General features: G+C 58.9%; 1 protein-coding gene across 1 annotated transcript in view; it reads right to left on the bottom strand.

Moving 5' to 3' along the window:
- The window catches only part of DCHS1 (dachsous cadherin-related 1), a 118,696-nt gene that overhangs the window by 5,332 nt on the left and 93,950 nt on the right, over positions 1 to 19,414 (bottom strand). The window contains exons 18-20 of the mRNA XM_074953790.1: positions 7,186 to 7,316; positions 6,006 to 6,292; positions 111 to 249 (exon numbers count right to left, since the gene is read on the bottom strand). Of these exons, the coding sequence (XP_074809891.1) occupies positions 111 to 249; positions 6,006 to 6,292; positions 7,186 to 7,316 (557 nt within the window). The remainder of the gene's footprint in view (positions 1 to 110; positions 250 to 6,005; positions 6,293 to 7,185; positions 7,317 to 19,414) is intronic.

Raw genomic sequence — 19,414 nt, 5'->3', positions numbered from 1 at the left:
TGGGGCCCTGAAAGAGATATCGCTGTCCCCAGGAAGCCAGTTAACAGCTCCCTGTTGCTGGCATGGGATGGAGCTGCTTCTCCCAGGAACAGCAGCACCTTCCCACCTACCGTTGCTGGGGTTGATGGAGACATCGGAGCTGGGCACAGCCAGGCGATAGGTGAGCTCCCCATTGCTGCCAGAGTCCCTGTCCATGGCACTGACGGTGAGGATGGTGCTGCCTGCCGGTGTGTGCTCCAGCAATGTCACCTGAAAGGAAAGCAAAGCCCAGAACCGTCAGACTCCTAGGAATCATAGAACTGGAAGGGACCTCGAGAGGTCATCTAGTCCAGTCCTCTGCACTCATGGCTGGACTAAGTATTGTCTAGAAGACCATCCCTGACAGGTGTTTGTCTAACCTGCTCTTAAAAATCTCCAATGATAGAGATTCCACAACCTCCCTAGGCAATTTATTCCAGTCCTTAACCACCCCGACAGTTAGGAAGTTTTTCCTACTGTCCAAACTAAACCACCCTTGCTGCAATTTAAGCCCACTGCTTCTTGTCCTATCCTCAGAGGTTAAGATGAACTGTTTTTCTCCCTCCTCCTTGTAATAACCTTTTACATACTTGAAAACTGTTATTATGTCCCCTCTCAGGCTTCTCCTAGGGCTCACCCCGGAGCTCTGGCAATGGCTCCCAGTTTGGTGGGGGAGTCACAGGCAGGGCGTGCCTGCCCTAGAAGCATCAGGCTCTAGACAGAGGCAGGCACACCAGGCTGTGCAGCCCCACTTCTCTGATCCAGGAGTGGGGAACAGCAGGCTAGACGGGCACATTGGCTTGATCTGGCTAGAGTGCAGGGTGTTAGCATGTAAGACCAGAAGGGTCCAACAGATCATTGTGTCTGACCAGGCCAGTTACTGCTGTCATGAGCCCAGTAATCTGTGAGTGACTGAACCCCTGAAGGCGCATGCAGGGTGGAGCCACAGCCATTAATGAGGTTGATCAACGTACCATTCCTGGGACCCAGCCCACAGTACGTTCGCTGCAACTGGGCTGGCCATGTGGTGGATTTACCAGACCAGCTGCCCATCCTGCTGCTGCTCACCATGACAAGGATCACAATGCCACTCCCTACATTTGGTCTCCCTGTACCGCCATCATGATGGGGGTGGCCAGGCCCAATTTGAGTGATTAGCATTGCAACACTGCCATAGTCAGCAGGCCCTGAGTAGCAGCAGGATGAGCAACCAATCCCGGTGGATCCACAGCATGGCCAGCCGAGCCATGGCAAGAGTATTGTACGGCTGGGTGTTGTTATTCATAAGAAGGTAAGGCCCATAAGAGTATAGTGCCTATGGCCCACTGACGGGTTAATCCAGCCTTGGGCATCAAGGGATGGAGAATCTATCACTTCCCCTGGTACTTGGTTCCCATGGTTAATGCCTCTCACTGTTAACGATATGCACCTTATTAACACATACTCTGGTACAGAAAGGGGATGAAAAATACAATAAATGCTGAACAAACTGGACTGTCTAAACAGAAGGCGTGGTATGATAATCATACTTGGAAGCACTTCCCTGACATGAAATTTGCTTCTGCAGTTATGTCTCTTAATACACAATCTATGGCAGGGGTCTCAAACTCAATTTACCTTAGGGCCAGTGCCAGTCCTCAAATCCTCCCAGTGAGCCAAAAATGTCACTGAAGATGGTGTTCACACCACGTCCCAGCCCGTTCCCACCCTTTTCCCTCGCTCCCTTGGCCTCATGCGGCGCCAGCTGACCCTGCCTCCATGGCTGACTCTGCCTGACAACTAATGATGCTGCCTCCACCAGCTGACTCCGCCCAGCAACTAGTGATGGTATCTCTGTCCCTCTCCCCACAGCCAATGGGAGCTGTGGGGGGCAGCGCCTGTAGCAGACAGCAGGCAGGGTGGCTGCATAGGTTTCTCCTCTGTGGCTTCCCCAGCAACAGCAGGGATAGGGAACTGCCCATTGCCAAGTGCAACCCCTGGGAGGGTCCCAGGAGCAGCAGGATGGAGCAACGTTAGGGGGAGGGACATGTGAATCTCTCCTGCCTGCTCCCCTCCCTCCCCCCACAGCCGATAGCCATGAAGGCCAGATGAAAGAACTTTTTAAAAAGTTTCCGTGGGCCGCAGATGGCCCGCAGGCTGGGACTTTGAGACCCCTGATCTATGGGTTGAGACCAAGAATTTGGTACTCATAGTAAATCTTTTAAAAATGTGTAACATGCATGATTTTTGGAAGAAACTTTGGTCCAGGCTAGGAGTGGTAACACGGACGTCCTGTAAGAATACTGCTTCTCAGCTAGTACCTGTAAACAGGCTTAGAGCTTGGCACAGCAGAGAAAGCATAACCAATCTAGACTACTGTGTGGAAGGGGAAACTGAGTCACACCTCCTCATGGTGTTGGTGGCTAAATGCCAAAACACCTACACTCTAGAAGATATTAATATCTACATTATGTTAACCATGCTGCACAATAAAAGGCTTTCAGGCAACTTGGAAAAAGGAACCTAGAACTTTGTGAAAACATCTGTGGGTAACAATACAATTTTTGGTAACACTAAGAAATTAAATAATTAAGCCCTAAAGAGGCAAAGAGTCCTGTGGCACCTTATAGACTAACAGACGTCTGTTAGTCTATAAGGTGCCACAGGACTCTTTGCCGCTTTTACACATCCAGACTAACACGCGTACCCCTCTGATACTTAAGCCCTAAAGAGAATTTTAGGCACACTGCCTTCACATTAGTCAGTAACTAAACCTCTGGCAGTAATCTAAGGGGGGAGGTGTGACATTACACCCCATATTATTCTCAGAAATATTGTTATGATATGAATATGGCATAACTAAGATACGTTTTATGCAATGTAGATCATGTGAGATATCATTGGAAAGATTTACTGAATATGATTATCCAATTTGTATGCATGTATCATGTCTGTATCTGAAGTTAGAAATATTGACTCTGTAATAACTACAGCTGTGTTTTCACCTGGGGAACATCCCACCAGACAGTATGCAAACAGCCTGGATGGACCATTAAGAAGGACAATAGGACTCTGAAGATACTAATCTCCCTCCTTCCTGAGAAGTTTCCTGGGATGCTGATTTGACACTGCAGGATCAGGTGATCGTCTCACCTGGTACTAGACCCCATCTTGGACATCTAGTGTTTTTCCATTAAGAGGGAGTGGAAGTCAAACTGGGAAACAAAGGATTCCCGTCATATGCAACTCCTATTTAAGGCTGGGAAGTGAGTTAATCTTGGCTCTTCTCCACTGCCTCCCTGCCCAAAAAGGAAAACTGCTGAAAACACCTGAAGAAACAAAGGAACTAAATGGGCAGGGGCTGAGCCCAGGAGAGAGTAAATGTCATGATCTTACACTGTATAGATCTCTATACAGTGCAAGACAATAAAAATTTGGGTTACACTCCAGAGGGTGTTTGCACCTGAGTGCTAGGCAATTCCCTGAGCTGAGTCTTCCTACACAGAGCTGATTGCAGATTCTGTGATTCTACAGCTAGGTGTGTCCCTACCTGTGTGTGTGTGTGTATGTAGGACAGGGTGAGGGAGCCCAGGCTGGTGGAACGGGCGGGCTCAGTGGGACCCCTATACATCAGGTCCAACCCATCATGGAAGGGTGTTAGGACGAACCGGGGAACAGAGGGCCTTGTGAGAGAGACTGGAAGAGCTTTGCTTGTTAGCCTGGTAACACCAAGGCTGAGCGGGGATTCTGACTGCTGTCTCTAAATACACTGTAGGGGTAAATCCCAGGGAGAGAAGAGCTGTGGGTGCTAAAGGACAATGCTGACACAAGAACCAATGGGGACAAACTGGCCGGGAGCAAACTCAGGCTGGGAATCAGAAGGTTTCTAACCACCAGAGTGGGGATGGCTTGGAGTAGCCTCCCAATAAGTGTAGGGGATGCAAACAACTCAACTCGCTTTAAAACGGACCTGGATAAGTTTGTGAACAGGAATATAGAAAGAGCCTGCCTGAGCCTGCCTGGGCTAGCCGAGGAATGGACAAGATGACTCGGGAGGTCCCGTCCAGTCCTCGGTTCTTATAAGGCAGGTTTTCCAGTCCTTTAGTTGTTCTTGTCGCTCTTTTGTGAATCCTCCCACGTTGTTCAACATCCTTGTTGAATTGTGGGCACCAGAACTGGACTCGGGATTCCAACAGTGGCCACACCAGTGCCAGTGGAGGTAATATAACCTCTCTGCTCCAGAGTTTCCTGTGTACGCATCCAAGGATTGCATTAGCCCTTTGTCCCAGCATCACACTGGGAGATCACGCTGAGCTGCTTCTCCACTGTGACCCCGAGATGCCAGTTTTCAAGATACTTGCCCCATACTGTCAATATGCCCTGCAGGTCTGGGCCTTTGGTGCAGCGCACCAGTCTATCACAGATGGGCTTATTGGCTGGATCCGAGGAGGCAGAGAAATACCAGTGGGTTTACCAGGAGAGATGGGCCATACACAGAGGTTCATGCCATTGACCCAGGCAAATCTCTCTACCCTGACCCAGATGGCACCTGGGAGTGGCCCAGGCACATGCAGGTGAAGGTCCCAATGTTCCATGGGGGCCGGTGCCAGTGTAGTAGCACTGGGCAATACCTAGTAGAGGGCTCTACGATGTTTGTTTGTGTCTGTCTGTCTGTGGGGGGTGCTGGTGAGTGATGCTGGGCGGTCCCTGGTGCAGGCTCTGGGGTGTGTGTCCCTGTGGCAGGGGCGCTGGGACAGTGCTCGGGGCGGTACCTGGTGCAGGCTCTGGGGTGTGTGTCCCTGTGGCAGGGGCGCTGGGACAGTGCTCGGGGCGGTACCTGGTGCAGGCTCTGGGGTGTGTGTCCCTGTGGCAGGGGCGCTAGGACAGTGCTCGGGGCGGTACCTGGTGCAGGCTCTGGGGTGTGTGTCCCTGTGGCAGGGGCGCTAGGACAGTGCTCGGGGCGGTACCTGGTGCAGGCTCTGGGGTGTGTCCCCCTGTGGCAGGGGCGCTAGGACAGTGCCCGGGGCGGTACCTGGTGCAGGCTCTGGGGTGTGTGTCCCTGTGGCAGGGGCGCTAGGACAGTGCCCGGGGCGGTACCTGGTGCAGGCTCTGGGGTGTGTGTCCCCCTGTGGCAGAGGCGCTGGGACAGTGCCCGGGGCGGTACCTGGTGCAGGCTCTGGGGTGTGTGTCCCTGTGGCAGGGGCGCTAGGACAGTGCCCGGGGCGGTAGCTGGTGCAGGCTCTGGGGTGTGTGTCCCTGTGGCAGGGGCGCTAGGACAGTGCTCGGGGCGGTACCTGGTGCAGGCTCTGGGGTGTGTGTCCCTGTGGCAGGGGCGCTGGGACAGTGCTCGGGGCAGTACCTGGTGCAGGCTCTGGGGTGTGTCCCCCTGTGGCAGGGGCGCTAGGACAGTGCCCGGGGCGGTACCTGGTGCAGGCTCTGGGGTGTGTGTCCCTGTGGCAGGGGCGCTAGGACAGTGCCCGGGGCGGTACCTGGTGCAGGCTCTGGGGTGTGTGTCCCTGTGGCAGGGGCGCTAGGACAGTGCCCGGGGCGGTACCTGGTGCAGGCTCTGGGGTGTGTGTCCCTGTGGCAGGGGCGCTAGGACAGTGCTCGGGGCGGTACCTGGTGCAGGCTCTGGGGTGTGTGTCCCTGTGGCAGGGGCGCTGGGACAGTGCTCGGGGCGGTACCTGGTGCAGGCTCTGGGGTGTGTGTCCCTGTGGCAGGGGCGCTAGGACAGTGCTCGGGGCGGTACCTGGTGCAGGCTCTGGGGTGTGTCCCCCTGTGGCAGGGGCGCTAGGACAGTGCCCGGGGCGGTACCTGGTGCAGGCTCTGGGGTGTGTCCCCCTGTGGCAGGGGCGCTAGGACAGTGCCCGGGGCGGTACCTGGTGCAGCTCTGGAGTGTGTGTCCCTGTGGCAGGGGCGCTAGGACAGTGCTCGGGGCGGTACCTGGTGCAGGCTCTGGGGCGCGTGTCCTTGAAGCAGGTGCAATAGTGCAGTGCTCGGCACAGTACCTGGTAGAGGCCCTGGCTGAAGATGGGCGCGTTGTCATTGATGTCTTCCACAATGACAGTGAGGTTGGCCTCGGTCTCGTGCCGGGAGTCAGAGGAGCGGATGCTCAGGACGTAGTGGCTGCACTGCTCGTAGTCCAGTGGTGCTGTCAGGGTGATGCGGCCTCCATAGCGCAGGATGCTGAAGGTTCCTGCTGTGCCTCCATCCGGCACCAGCGTGTAGGAGAGTGCTGGGCCTGAGTCCACGTCGTTCCCTGTCACCTGGGTGATCTCAGTGCCCAGCAGGGTGTCTGCAGGAGGGGTGCCATGTCAGCAGCCCACAGGCTCAGTGCTGGGAGTCCTGCCCCCACCCAAAAGTGCTGGGAGGGAACCACTGAGGCATGGCTTTTTGTGCGGGGGACAGGAACCCAGCTCAGCACTGAGCCAGAAGGGGATGCTATGTTACCTGTAGTCTATAGGGAAAGGCAGTGACATGTGGGGTCAGAGGGAGCTCCAGCAGGGAGAAGCCAGGGCTGACATGGGGTTAAGTGGCAGCGGATGGGGGCTGGAGTGGGAGGGCAGGGGGCTCCTGTGAGGGGAGCTGGGGCTGGTGAGGGGGACAGGCATTGATGGAAGGGTAGCGAGGGCTGGTGTAGGGAGCAGGGGGTTCCAGAAGGGGTGAGTTGGGGCGGGCGGGAAAAGAGGTGTGGGGCTTTAGCTGTGGGGTGCCAGGACTGGCAGGGGAAGCAGGGTGAGGGAAACCTGGGGCTGACTGACAGGAGGGCACCACTTTGGGATGCGGGCTTCAGCCACCCATGACCAGCCCCTCTCCAGCGAGAGGGCTACAGCCACAGCTCAGGCCAGAGGCTCTGTAGGAAAGTGCTTCTGGTGCCCCCCAGGGCTGTGCGAGGTGCTGCCCTGTCTTGTCCAACAGCACCCAGCCAGTATCCTGCAGAAGGGGCACTCTGGGCTGCGGCTCTGTGGTTAAGCTCCAAGTCTATGGTTAGAGTCCTCCAGCAGTCTCTCTAGAGACCTTGACTGGAACAGCACCCTGAGGCAATGGGACAAGGAGTTGAGGATTCATGTAAATTAGTCTTTACATATTAATTGATATCTAAATCTCAGGATTGCACAGGTAGCAGGGTTTGAGCCCCTACCGTGCTTGCCTCCATGCTACCCTACCCCCACCCTGTGCCCCACTTACTCTCGGGCACCCGCACCTCCCAGGGCAAGGGGATGGTGGGGCTGTTATCATTGATGTCCATCACCACCACGGTCAGCGTGGCTGAGCCGATGAGGGGCGGGTTCCCTCTGTCCATCGCTGTCACCACCAGCCTGCGGGGCAGAGACAAAGCCGCAGGATCAGCATCGTACAGGACCCTGTGCACCTGCATGCACACTGGAAGAGGATGCACAGAACCCCAGGTGTTTGGGTGCTCAGAGTGTGGGGAGTGCTAGGGGATGGGGGGAGGGATAGCTCAGTGGTTTGAGCATTAGCCTGCTAAACCCAGGGTAGTGAGTTCAATCCTTGAGGGGGCCATTTAGGAATCTGGGGCAAAAATTGGGGATTGGTCCTGCTTTGAGCGGTTGGACTAGATGACCTCCTGAGGTCCCTTCCAACCTGTGACGATGTGACGCAGCAGGGAGGGGGGAGTGTTGACCTGGGAATGTGCCCTGGGGACGGGAGACCTGAGAGCCTGTCACCTGAGCCAGGAGGGGGAGGGGGAGGTGACACCTCTGCCCAGGAATGTGGACGGAGGCTGCAGCAGGGAACCTGCTCGGTGGGTTTAGTTTCAGTTTGGGGCTGGGTGGAGGAACACAGGGAACCCCAGGGCTGGGGTCTAAGCTCCCTGCTCCCCCAGAAGGACTTCACTGAGGGGTCCTGGGTGTACCCACAAGCTCTGTTTTGGACTGTGTTCCTGTTGTCCAATAAACCTTCTGTTTTACTGGCTGGCTGAGAGTCTCGGTGAATCCCAGGAAGAGGGGTGCAGGGCCTGGACTCCCCCACACTCCGTGACAACTGGGGGCAGCGGTGGGATCTACTGCACCCCGTGAACGGCGCTTCCTGCAGTAAGTGACTGGGGAACAGTAAAACGAAGGGGGATTGACGGGGACCAGGCGTGCTGAAGATTCAGAGAGAGACGGTTTCAGGGGGCGGTTAACCCCTGGGAGTGTGTGACCAGAGAGAAGGACTTTTGCAGTAACAGGGTCCCCCGGGGGATTGCAGCGAGCGGTCCCAGGGGCGGAGGAGTCTGCAGCTCGACCCTGGCAAAGAGGTGGTGACCTCAAGAAGGACTGGCACACTAGGGGCTTTTCCTGGAAACCGTGGACAGCTGCCCGGCCTGCGAGTGGCCAGCCGGGAGATGTACGCTAAACGCCTTAAGAGCGACCTGGTGGAGCTGTGCAGGCAGAGGGGGCTGCGCGTCGGGAGGTCCACCAAGGAACAGCTGATTGCCCAGCTGGAGGAGAGGGATCGCTTGGATGACCCGATCCCTGTCCCTGAGGGAAGCCGCCCGGCGGACGCAGCGTGGGCCCTGGGGCCTGACCAGGCTGGGAGGGGTCAGACTGCTGCCCAGGACACCCCGAGACCCTTCCTACCTATGCCTGGGGGAGGGGTTGTGGGAAGCCCAGCGAATACCGAGGGCCCCCTGACCCCAGCAGCCAGCAGGGGATCCTCCCAGCGGAGCTCCCCATCCCTGGAGCGGATGCGGCTGGAATGGGAGAGGGAGAGGAAAATGAGGGAGCTGGAGGATCATGAAAAACAACGTCAACATGAGGAGAAACAACGTCAACATGAGCAGGAGGAGAAGGAGAAACAACGTCAACATGAGCAGGAGGAGAAGGAGAGGGAGCGTCAGGAGAAGGAGAGGGAACGTCAGGAGAAGGAGAGGGAGCGTCAGGAGAAGGAGAGGGAACGTCAACATGAGCAGCAGGAGAAGGAGAAACAAAGACAGCATGAGCTGGAGCTGGCCAGGCTGAGGAGCAGTGGGGCCCCGGCTGCGGTGAGTGAGGGGGGACCCAAGACTGCAAGGAGCTTTGATAAGTGCTTCCTGGCCCAGCGGAAGGAGGGGGAGGACATGGATAGCTTCCTGACGGCCTTTGAGAATGCCTGCGAGCTGCACAGGGTTGACCCTGCAGACAGGCTCCAGTTCCTCACCCCCTTACTGGACCCCAAAGCCGTGGAGGTCTACAGCCGGATGACAGGGGCAGAGGCAGGGGACTATGAACTGTTCAAACAGGCCCTGCTCCGTGAGTTTGGGCTGACCCCCGAGATGTACCGGAGAAGGTTCCGGAGTCAGCGTAAAACGCCAGAGGTCACCTACTGTGACGATGTGACGCAGCAGGGAGGGGGGAGTGTTGACCTGGGAATGTGCCCTGGGGACGGGAGACCTGAGAGCCTGTCACCTGAGCCAGGAGGGGGAGGGGGAGGTGACACCTCTGCCCAGGAATGTGGACGGAGGCTGCAGCAGGGAACCTGCTCGGTGGGTTTAGTTTCAGTTTGGGGCTGGGTGGAGGAACACAGGGAACCCCAGGGCTGGGGTCTAAGCTCCCTGCTCCCCCAGAAGGACTTCACTGAGGGGTCCTGGGTGTACCCCACAAGCTCTGTTTTGGACTGTGTTCCTGTTGTCCAATAAACCTTCTGTTTTACTGGCTGGCTGAGAGTCTCAGTGAATCCCAGGAAGAGGGGTGCAGGGCCTGGACTGACCTGAGCGGGGTCACTGTGACCAGTGACCTGGGGAAGTTCGGGGCCCCCTCTCCGGGACAGCGCATCCGCTATCAGGTTGGCACTTCCCTTCACATGGACCACGTCCATGTCGTAATCCTGCAGGAGCAGGCTCCACCTCAGGAGCTTGGCGTTGGCTCCTTTCATCTGGTGCAGCCAGGTCAGGGGAGAGTGGTCGGTGTACACGGTGAAGTGTCGCCCGAAGAGATAGGGCTCTAGTTTCTTGAGGGCCCACACCATGGCCAGGCACTCCTTCTCGATGGCCGCGTAGTGTTGCTCCCGGGGTAGCAACTTCTTGCTCAGGTACACGATGGGGTGTCTCTCCCCCTTTTCATCCTCCTGCATTAACACCGCCCCCAGTCCCGTGTCGGAGGCGTCGGTGAACACCACAAAGGGCTTGTCAAAGTCTGGGTTTGCTAGAACTGGGCCACTGACCAGAGCCTCCTTCAGCGCCCAGAAAGCCTCCTGGCACTGCTCGGTCCAGACCACCTTGTCTGGCTTCCCCTTCTTGCATAGCTCAGTGATGGGGGTGGCTATGGCGCTAAAGTGGGGCACAAATCTTCGGTAGTATCCGGCCATCCCAATAAAGGCTTGGACCTGCTTTTTGGTGTGGGGAGCGGGCCAGTCTCTGATCACCTCCACCTTGGCCGGTTCCGGCTTTAGGCGGCCGCTCCCCACCCGATGGCCCAGGTAAGATACTTCAGCCATCCCCACCTTGCACTTCTCCGCTTTGACAGTCAGCCAGCCCCCTGGAGTCGGTCCAGCACTTGTCTAACCTGGGACACGTGGTCCTCCCAGGTCTGGCTAAAGACACAGATGTCGTCAATATACGCCACGGCAAAACTCTCCATCCCCCTCAGGAGCTGGTCCACCAGGCGCTGGAAGGTGGCCGGCGCTCCCTTGAGGCCGAAAGGCAGGGTCAGAAACTCATAGAGCCCCAGAGGGGTGATAAAGGCCGATTTCAGCCGGGCATCTGCATCCAGCGGCACTTGCCAGTAGCCCTTTGTAAGGTCCATGGTGGTAAGGTACCGAGCTCCTCCCAGCTTGTCTAGGAGCTCGTCCGGCCTGGGCATGGGGTAGGCATCCGATACAGTGATGGCATTGAGCTTCCGATAGTCCACACAGAACCGGACTGACCCATCCTTTTTGGGGACCAGCACCACCGGCGAGGCCCAAGGGCTGGCCGATGGCTGGATCACCCCCAAAGCCAGCATGTCCCGGACCTCTCTTTCCAGGTCCTGAGCAGTTTTCCCTGTGACTCGGAAGGGGGAGCATCTTATCGGCGGGTGCGACCCTGTCTGCACCCGGTGGACAGTCAGATTAGTGCGTCCAGGCTGGTTGGAAAACAGCTGTCGGTACGGATGCAGCACCCCCCTGACCTCAGCTTGCTGGGCAGGGGTGAGCTGATCCGAGAGGGGGATTGTTTCCAGGGGGGAACCAGCTCTGGTCCCAGGGAATAGATCTACTAAAGGGTCATCTCCCTGCTCCTCCCACTGACCACACACAGCTAACACCACATTCCCCCTGGCATAATATGGCTTCATCATATTCACATGGTACACCCGGCGGTGGTGGGCCCGGTTCGACAGCTCCACCACATAGTTTACCTCATTGAGCTGCTTGACGACCTTGAACGGGCCCTCCCAGGCGGCCTGTAGTTTGTTCTTTCTCACGGGGATGAGAACCATCACCTGATCCCCGGTGGCGTAGGCACGGGCCCGCGCCGTGCGGTCATACCAGACCTTCTGCTTCCTCTGGGCTCTGGCCAGATTCTCCCTGGCCAGGCCCATGAGTTCAGCCAGTCTCTCTCGGAAGGTCAGGACATACTCCACCACTGACTCTCCATCGGGAGTGGCCTTCCCCTCCCACTCGTCTCTCATCAGGTCCAGGGGGCCCCTCACCCTCCTTCCATATAACAGTTCGAAAGGCGAAAATCCGGTAGACTCCTGGGGCACCTCCCTGTACGCGAACAGCAGGTGAGGTAAGTACTTGTCCCAATCCTGCGGGTGCTGGTTCATAAAGGTTTTCAGCATCATCTTTAGCGTCCCGTTAAACCTCTCCACCAGCCCATTGGACTGGGGGTGATACGCTGAGGCCCAGTCATGCCGGACCCCACATTTCTCCCACAAGCACCGGAGCAGGGCCGACATGAAGTTGGAGCCTTGGTCTGTCAAGACTTCCCTGGGGAACCCCACTCGGCTGAAAATGGTCAGGAGCGCATCTGCCACGGTGTCTGCTTCAATGGAAGCTAAGGGCACTGCCTCGGGGTAGCGGGTGGCGAAATCTACCACCACCAGAATGTATTTCTTCCCCGACCGGGTCGTCTTGCTGAGAGGCCCCACGATGTCCATGGCCACCTTCTGGAAAGGCTCCTCTATGATGGGCAAAGGTCTCAACGCCGCTTTCCCCTTGTCCCGGGCCTTCCCCACCCTCTGACAGGGGTCACAGGATCGGCAATACTGCCGGACGGTGGTAAAGACCCCGGGCCAGTAAAAGTTCTGTAGCAACCTCTGCCGGGTGCGCCGGATTCCCTGGTGCCCTGCGAGGGGGATGTCATGGGCCAGGGACAGGAGCTTGCGGCGGTACTTCTGGGGGACCACCAGCTGCCTCCTGATCCCACAGGACTCCCCTTCCCCCGGGGGAGCCCATTCTCGGTACAGGAACCCCTTCTCCCACAGGAACCTCTCCTGGCAGCCTCTCCTCATGGTCCGTCCCTCACTGAGGTCGGCCAGGTCCCTGAGCTTCTGCAAGGAGGGATCTTTCCTCAACTCGGCCTGGAACTCAGCGGCTGGGGAAGGGATGGGGCCCGGTTCCCCCTCCGTGGCCAGGTCTGAGGCCGCAGCCTCTCTGAGCCGTGCCCCTCGGCGCTCCCTCCCCACCCGAGTAGGGTCTCGCGCCTCCAGTGTGGTACCCTCCCCAGGGTCAGGTCGCAGTGCCCCTCGCCGGCTCTGGCTACGGGTAACAACCAGGGCGGTCTGGGGGTCGCTTGGCCAGTCCTCTAGGTCTCCCCCCATCAAAACTTCAGTGGGCAAATGGTGGTGTACCCCCACATCCTTGGGGCCCTCCTTGGTCCCCCATTTCAGGTGTACCCTTGCCACGGGCACCTTAAATGGGGTCCCGCCCACCCCCGTCAGGGTCAGGTAGGTGTTGGGCACCACCCGATCTGGGGCCACCACCTCGGGCCGGGCCAGCGTCACCTCCGCGCCCGTATCCCAGTATCCATTGACCTTCCTCCCATCCACCTCCAGGGGAACAAGGCACTCTCTCCGGAGGGACAGCCCCGCACCCACCCTGTAAACCGAGCACCCTGAGTCCAGAGCCTCCAGCCCTCTGGCGGGGCTGGCTGGGGGTACTCTTCCCTCCTGAGCAGGTGGCAAACTGGTAGCCCCCCTTTCCTGGGTCGCCTGCCCCTCGTCCAGCTGAGTCCCTACCCAGTTAACCCTGGGTAGGTTGGGTCTGCTCAGTTTGTCCCGGAGCCCGGGGCACTGGGCCCGTACGTGGCCTCTCTGGCCACAGTGATAGCAGCTCAGGTCACGTTGGTCCCCTCGAACGGGTCGGAGGGGCCCGACACCAGGCGTTCCCCTTTGGAGGGGGTTCTCCCTATTTCCCCGCTGGGGGGCCCCATGGTGACTCTCTCTCTGCATCGGGGGGGCCTGTTCTTTTGGGACTCCTCCCGGCTACCCCCTGACCGACTGTTCACAAACTCGTCGGCCAGCTGCCCTGCATGCTGGGGGTTCGCGAGCTTTTTGTCCACCAGCCACAGTCTCAGGTCGGAAGGGCACTGTTCATACAGGTGCTCCAGTACAAACAGGTCAAGCAGGTCCTCTTTAGTTTGGGCCCCCGCTGTCCACTTGCGGGCATATCCCTGCATCCTGTTGACCAGTTGTAGGTAGGTGACCTCAGGCGTTTTACGCTGACTCCGGAACCTTCTCCGGTACATCTCGGGGGTCAGCCCAAACTCACGGAGCAGGGCCTGTTTGAACAGTTCATAGTCCCCTGCCTCTGCCCCTGTCATCCGGCTGTAGACCTCCACGGCTTTGGGGTCCAGTAAGGGGGTGAGGAACTGGAGCCTGTCTGCAGGGTCAACCCTGTGCAGCTCGCAGGCATTCTCAAAGGCCGTCAGGAAGCTATCTATGTCCTCCCCCTCCTTCCGCTGGGCCAGGAAGCACTTATCAAAGCTCCTTGCAGTCTTGGGTCCCCCCGCACTCACCGCAGCCGGGGCCCCACTGCTCCTCAGCCTGGCCAGCTCCAGTTCATGCTGTCTTTGTTTCTCCTTCTCCTGCTGCTCATGTTGACGTTCCCTCTCCTTCTCCTGACGTTCCCTCTCCTTCTCCTGACGCTCCCTCTCCTTCTCCTCCTGCTCATGTTGACGTTGTTTCTCCTCATGTTGACGTTGTTTCTCCTCATGTTGACGTTGTTTTTCATGATCCTCCAGCTCCCTCATTTTCCTCTCCCTCTCCCATTCCAGCCGCATCCGCTCCAGGGATGGGGAGCTCCGCTGGGAGGATCCCCTGCTGGCTGCTGGGGTCAGGGGGCCCTCGGTATTCGCTGGGCTTCCCACAACCCCTCCCCCAGGCATGGGTAGGAAGGGTCTCGGGGTGTCCTGGGCAGCAGTCTGACCCCTCCCAGCCTGGTCAGGCCCCAGGGCCCACGCTGCGTCCGCCGGGCGGCTTCCCTCAGGGACAGGGATTGGGTCATCCAAGCGATCCCTCTCCTCCAGCTGGGCAATCAGCTGTTCCTTGGTGGACCTCCCGACGCGCAGCCCCCTCTGCCTGCACAGCTCCACCAGGTCGCTCTTAAGGCGTTTAGCGTACATCTCCCGGCTGGCCACTCGCAGGCCGGGCAGCTGTCCACGGTTTCCAGGAAAAGCCCCTAGTGTGCCAGTCCTTCTTGAGGTCACCACCTCTTTGCCAGGGTCGAGCTGCAGACTCCTCCGCCCCTCTGGGACCGCTCGCTGCAATCCCCCGGGGGACCCTGTTACTGCAAAAGTCCTTCTCTCTGGTCACACACTCCCAGGGGTTAACCGCCCCCTGAAACCGTCTCTCTCTGAATCTTCAGCACGCCTGGTCCCCGTCAATCCCCCTTCGTTTTACTGTTCCCCAGTCACTTACTGCAGGAAGCGCCGTTCACGGGGTGCAGTAGATCCCACCGCTAACACCAGTTGTCACGGAGTGTGGGGGAGTCCAGGCCCTGCACCCCTCTTCCTGGGATTCACTGAGACTCTCAGCCAGCCAGTAAAACAGAAGGTTTATTGGACAACAGGAACACAGTCCAAAACAGAGCTTGTGGGGTACACCCAGGACCCCTCAGTGAAGTCCTTCTGGGGGAGCAGGGAGCTTAGACCCCAGCCCTGGGGTTCCCTGTGTTCCTCCACCCAGCCCCAAACTGAAACTAAACCCACCGAGCAGGTTCCCTGCTGCAGCCTCCGTCCACATTCCTGGGCAGAGGTGTCACCTCCCCCTCCCCCTCCTGGCTCAGGTGACAGGCTCTCAGGTCTCCCGTCCCCAGGGCACATTCCCAGGTCAACACTCCCCCCTCCCTGCTGCGTCACATCGTCACACCTACCTACAACTGGTCAACAGGATGCAGGGATATGCCCGCAAGTGGACAGCGGGGGCCCAAACTAAAGAGGACCTGCTTGACCTGTTTGTACTGGAGCACCTGTATGAACAGTGCCCTTCCGACCTGAGGCTGTGGCTGGTGGACAAAAAGCTCGCGAACCCCCAGCATGCAGGGCAGCTGGCCGACGAGTTTGTGAACAGTCGGTCAGGGGGTAGCCGGGAGGAGTCCCAAAAGAACAGGCCCCCCCCGATGCAGAGAGAGAGTCACCATGGGGCCTCCCAGCGGGGAAATAGGGAGAACCCCCTCCAAAGGGGAACGCCTGGTGTCGGGCCCCTCCGACCCGTTCGAGGGGACCAACGTGACCTGAGCTGCTATCACTGTGGCCAGAGAGGCCACGTACGGGCCCAGTGCCCCGGGCTCCGGGACAAACTGAGCAGACCCAACCTACCCAGGGTTAACTGGGTAGGGACTCAGCTGGACGAGGGGCAGGCGACCCAGGAAAGGGGGGCTACCAGTTTGCCACCTGCTCAGGAGGGAAGAGTACCCCCAGCCAGCCCCGCCAGAGGGCTGGAGGCTCTGGACTCAGGGTGCTCGGTTTACAGGGTGGGTGCGGGGCTGTCCCTCCGGAGAGAGTGCCTTGTTCCCCTGGAGGTGGATGGGAGAAAGGTCAATGGATACTGGGATACGGGCGCGGAGGTGACGCTGGCCCGGCCCGAGGTGGTGGCCCCAGATCGGGTGGTGCCCAACACCTACCTGACCCTGACGGGGGTGGGCGGGACCCCATTTAAGGTGCCCGTGGCAAGGGTACACCTGAAATGGGGGACCAAGGAGGGCCCCAAGGATGTGGGGGTACACCACCATTTGCCCACTGAAGTTTTGATGGGGGGAGACCTAGAGGACTGGCCAAGCGACCCCCAGACCGCCCTGGTTGTGACCCGTAGCCAGAGCCGGCGAGGGGCACTGCGACCTGACCCTGGGGAGGGTACCACACTGGAGGCGCGAGACCCTACTCGGGTGGGGAGGGAGCGCCGAGGGGCACGGCTCAGAGAGGCTGCGGCCTCAGACCTGGCCACGGAGGGGGAACCGGGCCCCATCCCTTCCCCAGCCGCTGAGTTCCAGGCCGAGTTGAGGAAAGATCCCTCCTTGCAGAAGCTCAGGGACCTGGCCGACCTCAGTGAGGGACGGACCATGAGGAGAGGCTGCCAGGAGAGGTTCCTGTGGGAGAAGGGGTTCCTGTACCGAGAATGGGCTCCCCCAGGGGAAGGGGAGTCCTGTGGGATCAGGAGGCAGCTGGTGGTCCCCCAGAAGTACCGCCGCAAGCTCCTGTCCCTGGCCCATGACATCCCCCTCGCAGGGCACCAGGGAATCCGGCGCACCCGGCAGAGGTTGCTACAGAACTTTTACTGGCCCGGGGTCTTTACCACCGTCCGGCAGTATTGCCGATCCTGTGACCCCTGTCAGAGGGTGGGGAAGGCCCGGGACAAGGGGAAAGCGGCGTTGAGACCTTTGCCCATCATAGAGGAGCCTTTCCAGAAGGTGGCCATGGACATCGTGGGGCCTCTCAGCAAGACGACCCGGTCGGGGAAGAAATACATTCTGGTGGTGGTAGATTTCGCCACCCGCTACCCCGAGGCAGTGCCCTTAGCTTCCATTGAAGCAGACACCGTGGCAGATGCGCTCCTGACCATTTTAAGCCGAGTGGGGCTCCCCAGGGAAGTCTTGACAGACCAAGGCTCCAACTTCATGTCGGCCCTGCTCCGGTGCTTGTGGGAGAAATGTGGGGTCCGGCATGACTGGGCCTCAGCGTATCACCCCCAGTCCAATGGGCTGGTGGAGAGGTTTAACGGGACGCTAAAGATGATGCTGAAAACCTTTATGAACCAGCACCCGCAGGATTGGGACAAGTACTTACCTCACCTGCTGTTCGCGTACAGGGAGGTGCCCCAGGAGTCTACCGGATTTTCGCCTTTCGAACTGTTATATGGAAGGAGGGTGAGGGGCCCCCTGGACCTGATGAGAGACGAGTGGGAGGGGAAGGCCACTCCCGATGGAGAGTCAGTGGTGGAGTATGTCCTGACCTTCCGAGAGAGACTGGCTGAACTCATGGGCCTGGCCAGGGAGAATCTGGCCAGAGCCCAGAGGAAGCAGAAGGTCTGGTATGACCGCACGGCGCGGGCCCGTGCCTACGCCACCGGGGATCAGGTGATGGTTCTCATCCCCGTGAGAAAGAACAAACTACAGGCCGCCTGGGAGGGCCCGTTCAAGGTCGTCAAGCAGCTCAATGAGGTAAACTATGTGGTGGAGCTGCCGAACCGGGCCCACCACCGCCGGGTGTACCATGTGAATATGATGAAGCCATATTATGCCAGGGGGAATGTGGTGTTAGCTGTGTGTGGTCAGTGGGAGGAGCAGGGAGATGACCCTTTAGTAGATCTATTCCCTGGGACCAGAGCTGGTTCCCCCCTGGAAACAATCCCCCTCTCGGATCAGCTCACCCCTGCCCAGCAAGCTGAGGTCAGGGGGGTGCTGCATCCGTACCGACAGCTGTTTTCCAACCAGCCTGGACGCACTAATCTGACTGTCCACCGGGTGCAGACAGGGTCGCACCCGCCGATAAGATGCTCCCCCTTCCGAGTCACAGGGAAAACTGCTCAGGACCTGGAAAGAGAGGTCCGGGACATGCTGGCTTTGGGGGTGATCCAGCCATCGGCCAGCCCTTGGGCCTCGCCGGTGGTGCTGGTCCCCAAAAAGGATGGGTCAGTCCGGTTCTGTGTGGACTATCGGAAGCTCAATGCCATCACTGTATCGGATGCCTACCCCATGCCCAGGCCGGACGAGCTCCTAGACAAGCTGGGAGGAGCTCGGTACCTTACCACCATGGACCTTACAAAGGGCTACTGGCAAGTGCCGCTGGATGCAGATGCCCGGCTGAAATCGGCCTTTATCACCCCTCTGGGGCTCTATGAGTTTCTGACCCTGCCTTTCGGCCTCAAGGGAGCGCCGGCCACCTTCCAGCGCCTGGTGGACCAGCTCCTGAGGGGGATGGAGAGTTTTGCCGTGGCGTATATTGACGACATCTGTGTCTTTAGCCAGACCTGGGAGGACCACGTGTCCCAGGTTAGACAAGTGCTGGACCGACTCCAGGGGGCTGGGCTGACTGTCAAAGCGGAGAAGTGCAAGGTGGGGATGGCTGAAGTATCTTACCTGGGCCATCGGGTGGGGAGCGGCCGCCTAAAGCCGGAACCGGCCAAGGTGGAGGTGATCAGAGACTGGCCCGCTCCCCACACCAAAAAGCAGGTCCAAGCCTTTATTGGGATGGCAGGATACTACCGAAGATTTGTGCCCCACTTTAGCGCCATAGCCACCCCCATCACTGAGCTATGCAAGAAGGGGAAGCCAGACAAGGTGGTCTGGACCGAGCAGTGCCAGGAGGCTTTCCGGGCGCTGAAGGAGGCTCTGGTCAGTGGCCCAGTTCTAGCAAACCCAGACTTTGACAAGCCCTTTGTGGTGTTCACCGACGCCTCTGACACGGGACTGGGGGCGGTGTTAATGCAGGAGGATGAAAAGGGGGAGAGACACCCCATCGTGTACCTGAGCAAGAAGTTGCTACCCCGGGAGCAACACTACGCGGCCATCGAGAAGGAGTGCCTGGCCATGGTGTGGGCCCTCAAGAAACTAGAGCCCTATCTCTTCGGGCGACACTTCACCGTGTACACCGACCACTCTCCCCTGACCTGGCTGCACCAGATGAAAGGAGCCAACGCCAAGCTCCTGAGGTGGAGCCTGCTCCTGCAGGATTACGACATGGACGTGGTCCATGTGAAGGGAAGTGCCAACCTGATAGCGGATGCGCTGTCCCGGAGAGGGGGCCCCGAACTTCCCCAGGTCACTGGTCACAGTGACCCCGCTCAGTTCAGTCTCGAAGGGGGGAGAGATGTGACGATGTGACGCAGCAGGGAGGGGGGAGTGTTGACCTGGGAATGTGCCCTGGGGACGGGAGACCTGAGAGCCTGTCACCTGAGCCAGGAGGGGGAGGGGGAGGTGACACCTCTGCCCAGGAATGTGGACGGAGGCTGCAGCAGGGAACCTGCTCGGTGGGTTTAGTTTCAGTTTGGGGCTGGGTGGAGGAACACAGGGAACCCCAGGG

Source organism: Natator depressus, chromosome 1, assembly GCF_965152275.1.
Source record: "Natator depressus isolate rNatDep1 chromosome 1, rNatDep2.hap1, whole genome shotgun sequence".
NCBI classification, from domain to species: Eukaryota; Metazoa; Chordata; order Testudines; family Cheloniidae; genus Natator; species Natator depressus.
This window is presented reverse-complemented; position numbering and strand designations above follow the sequence as displayed.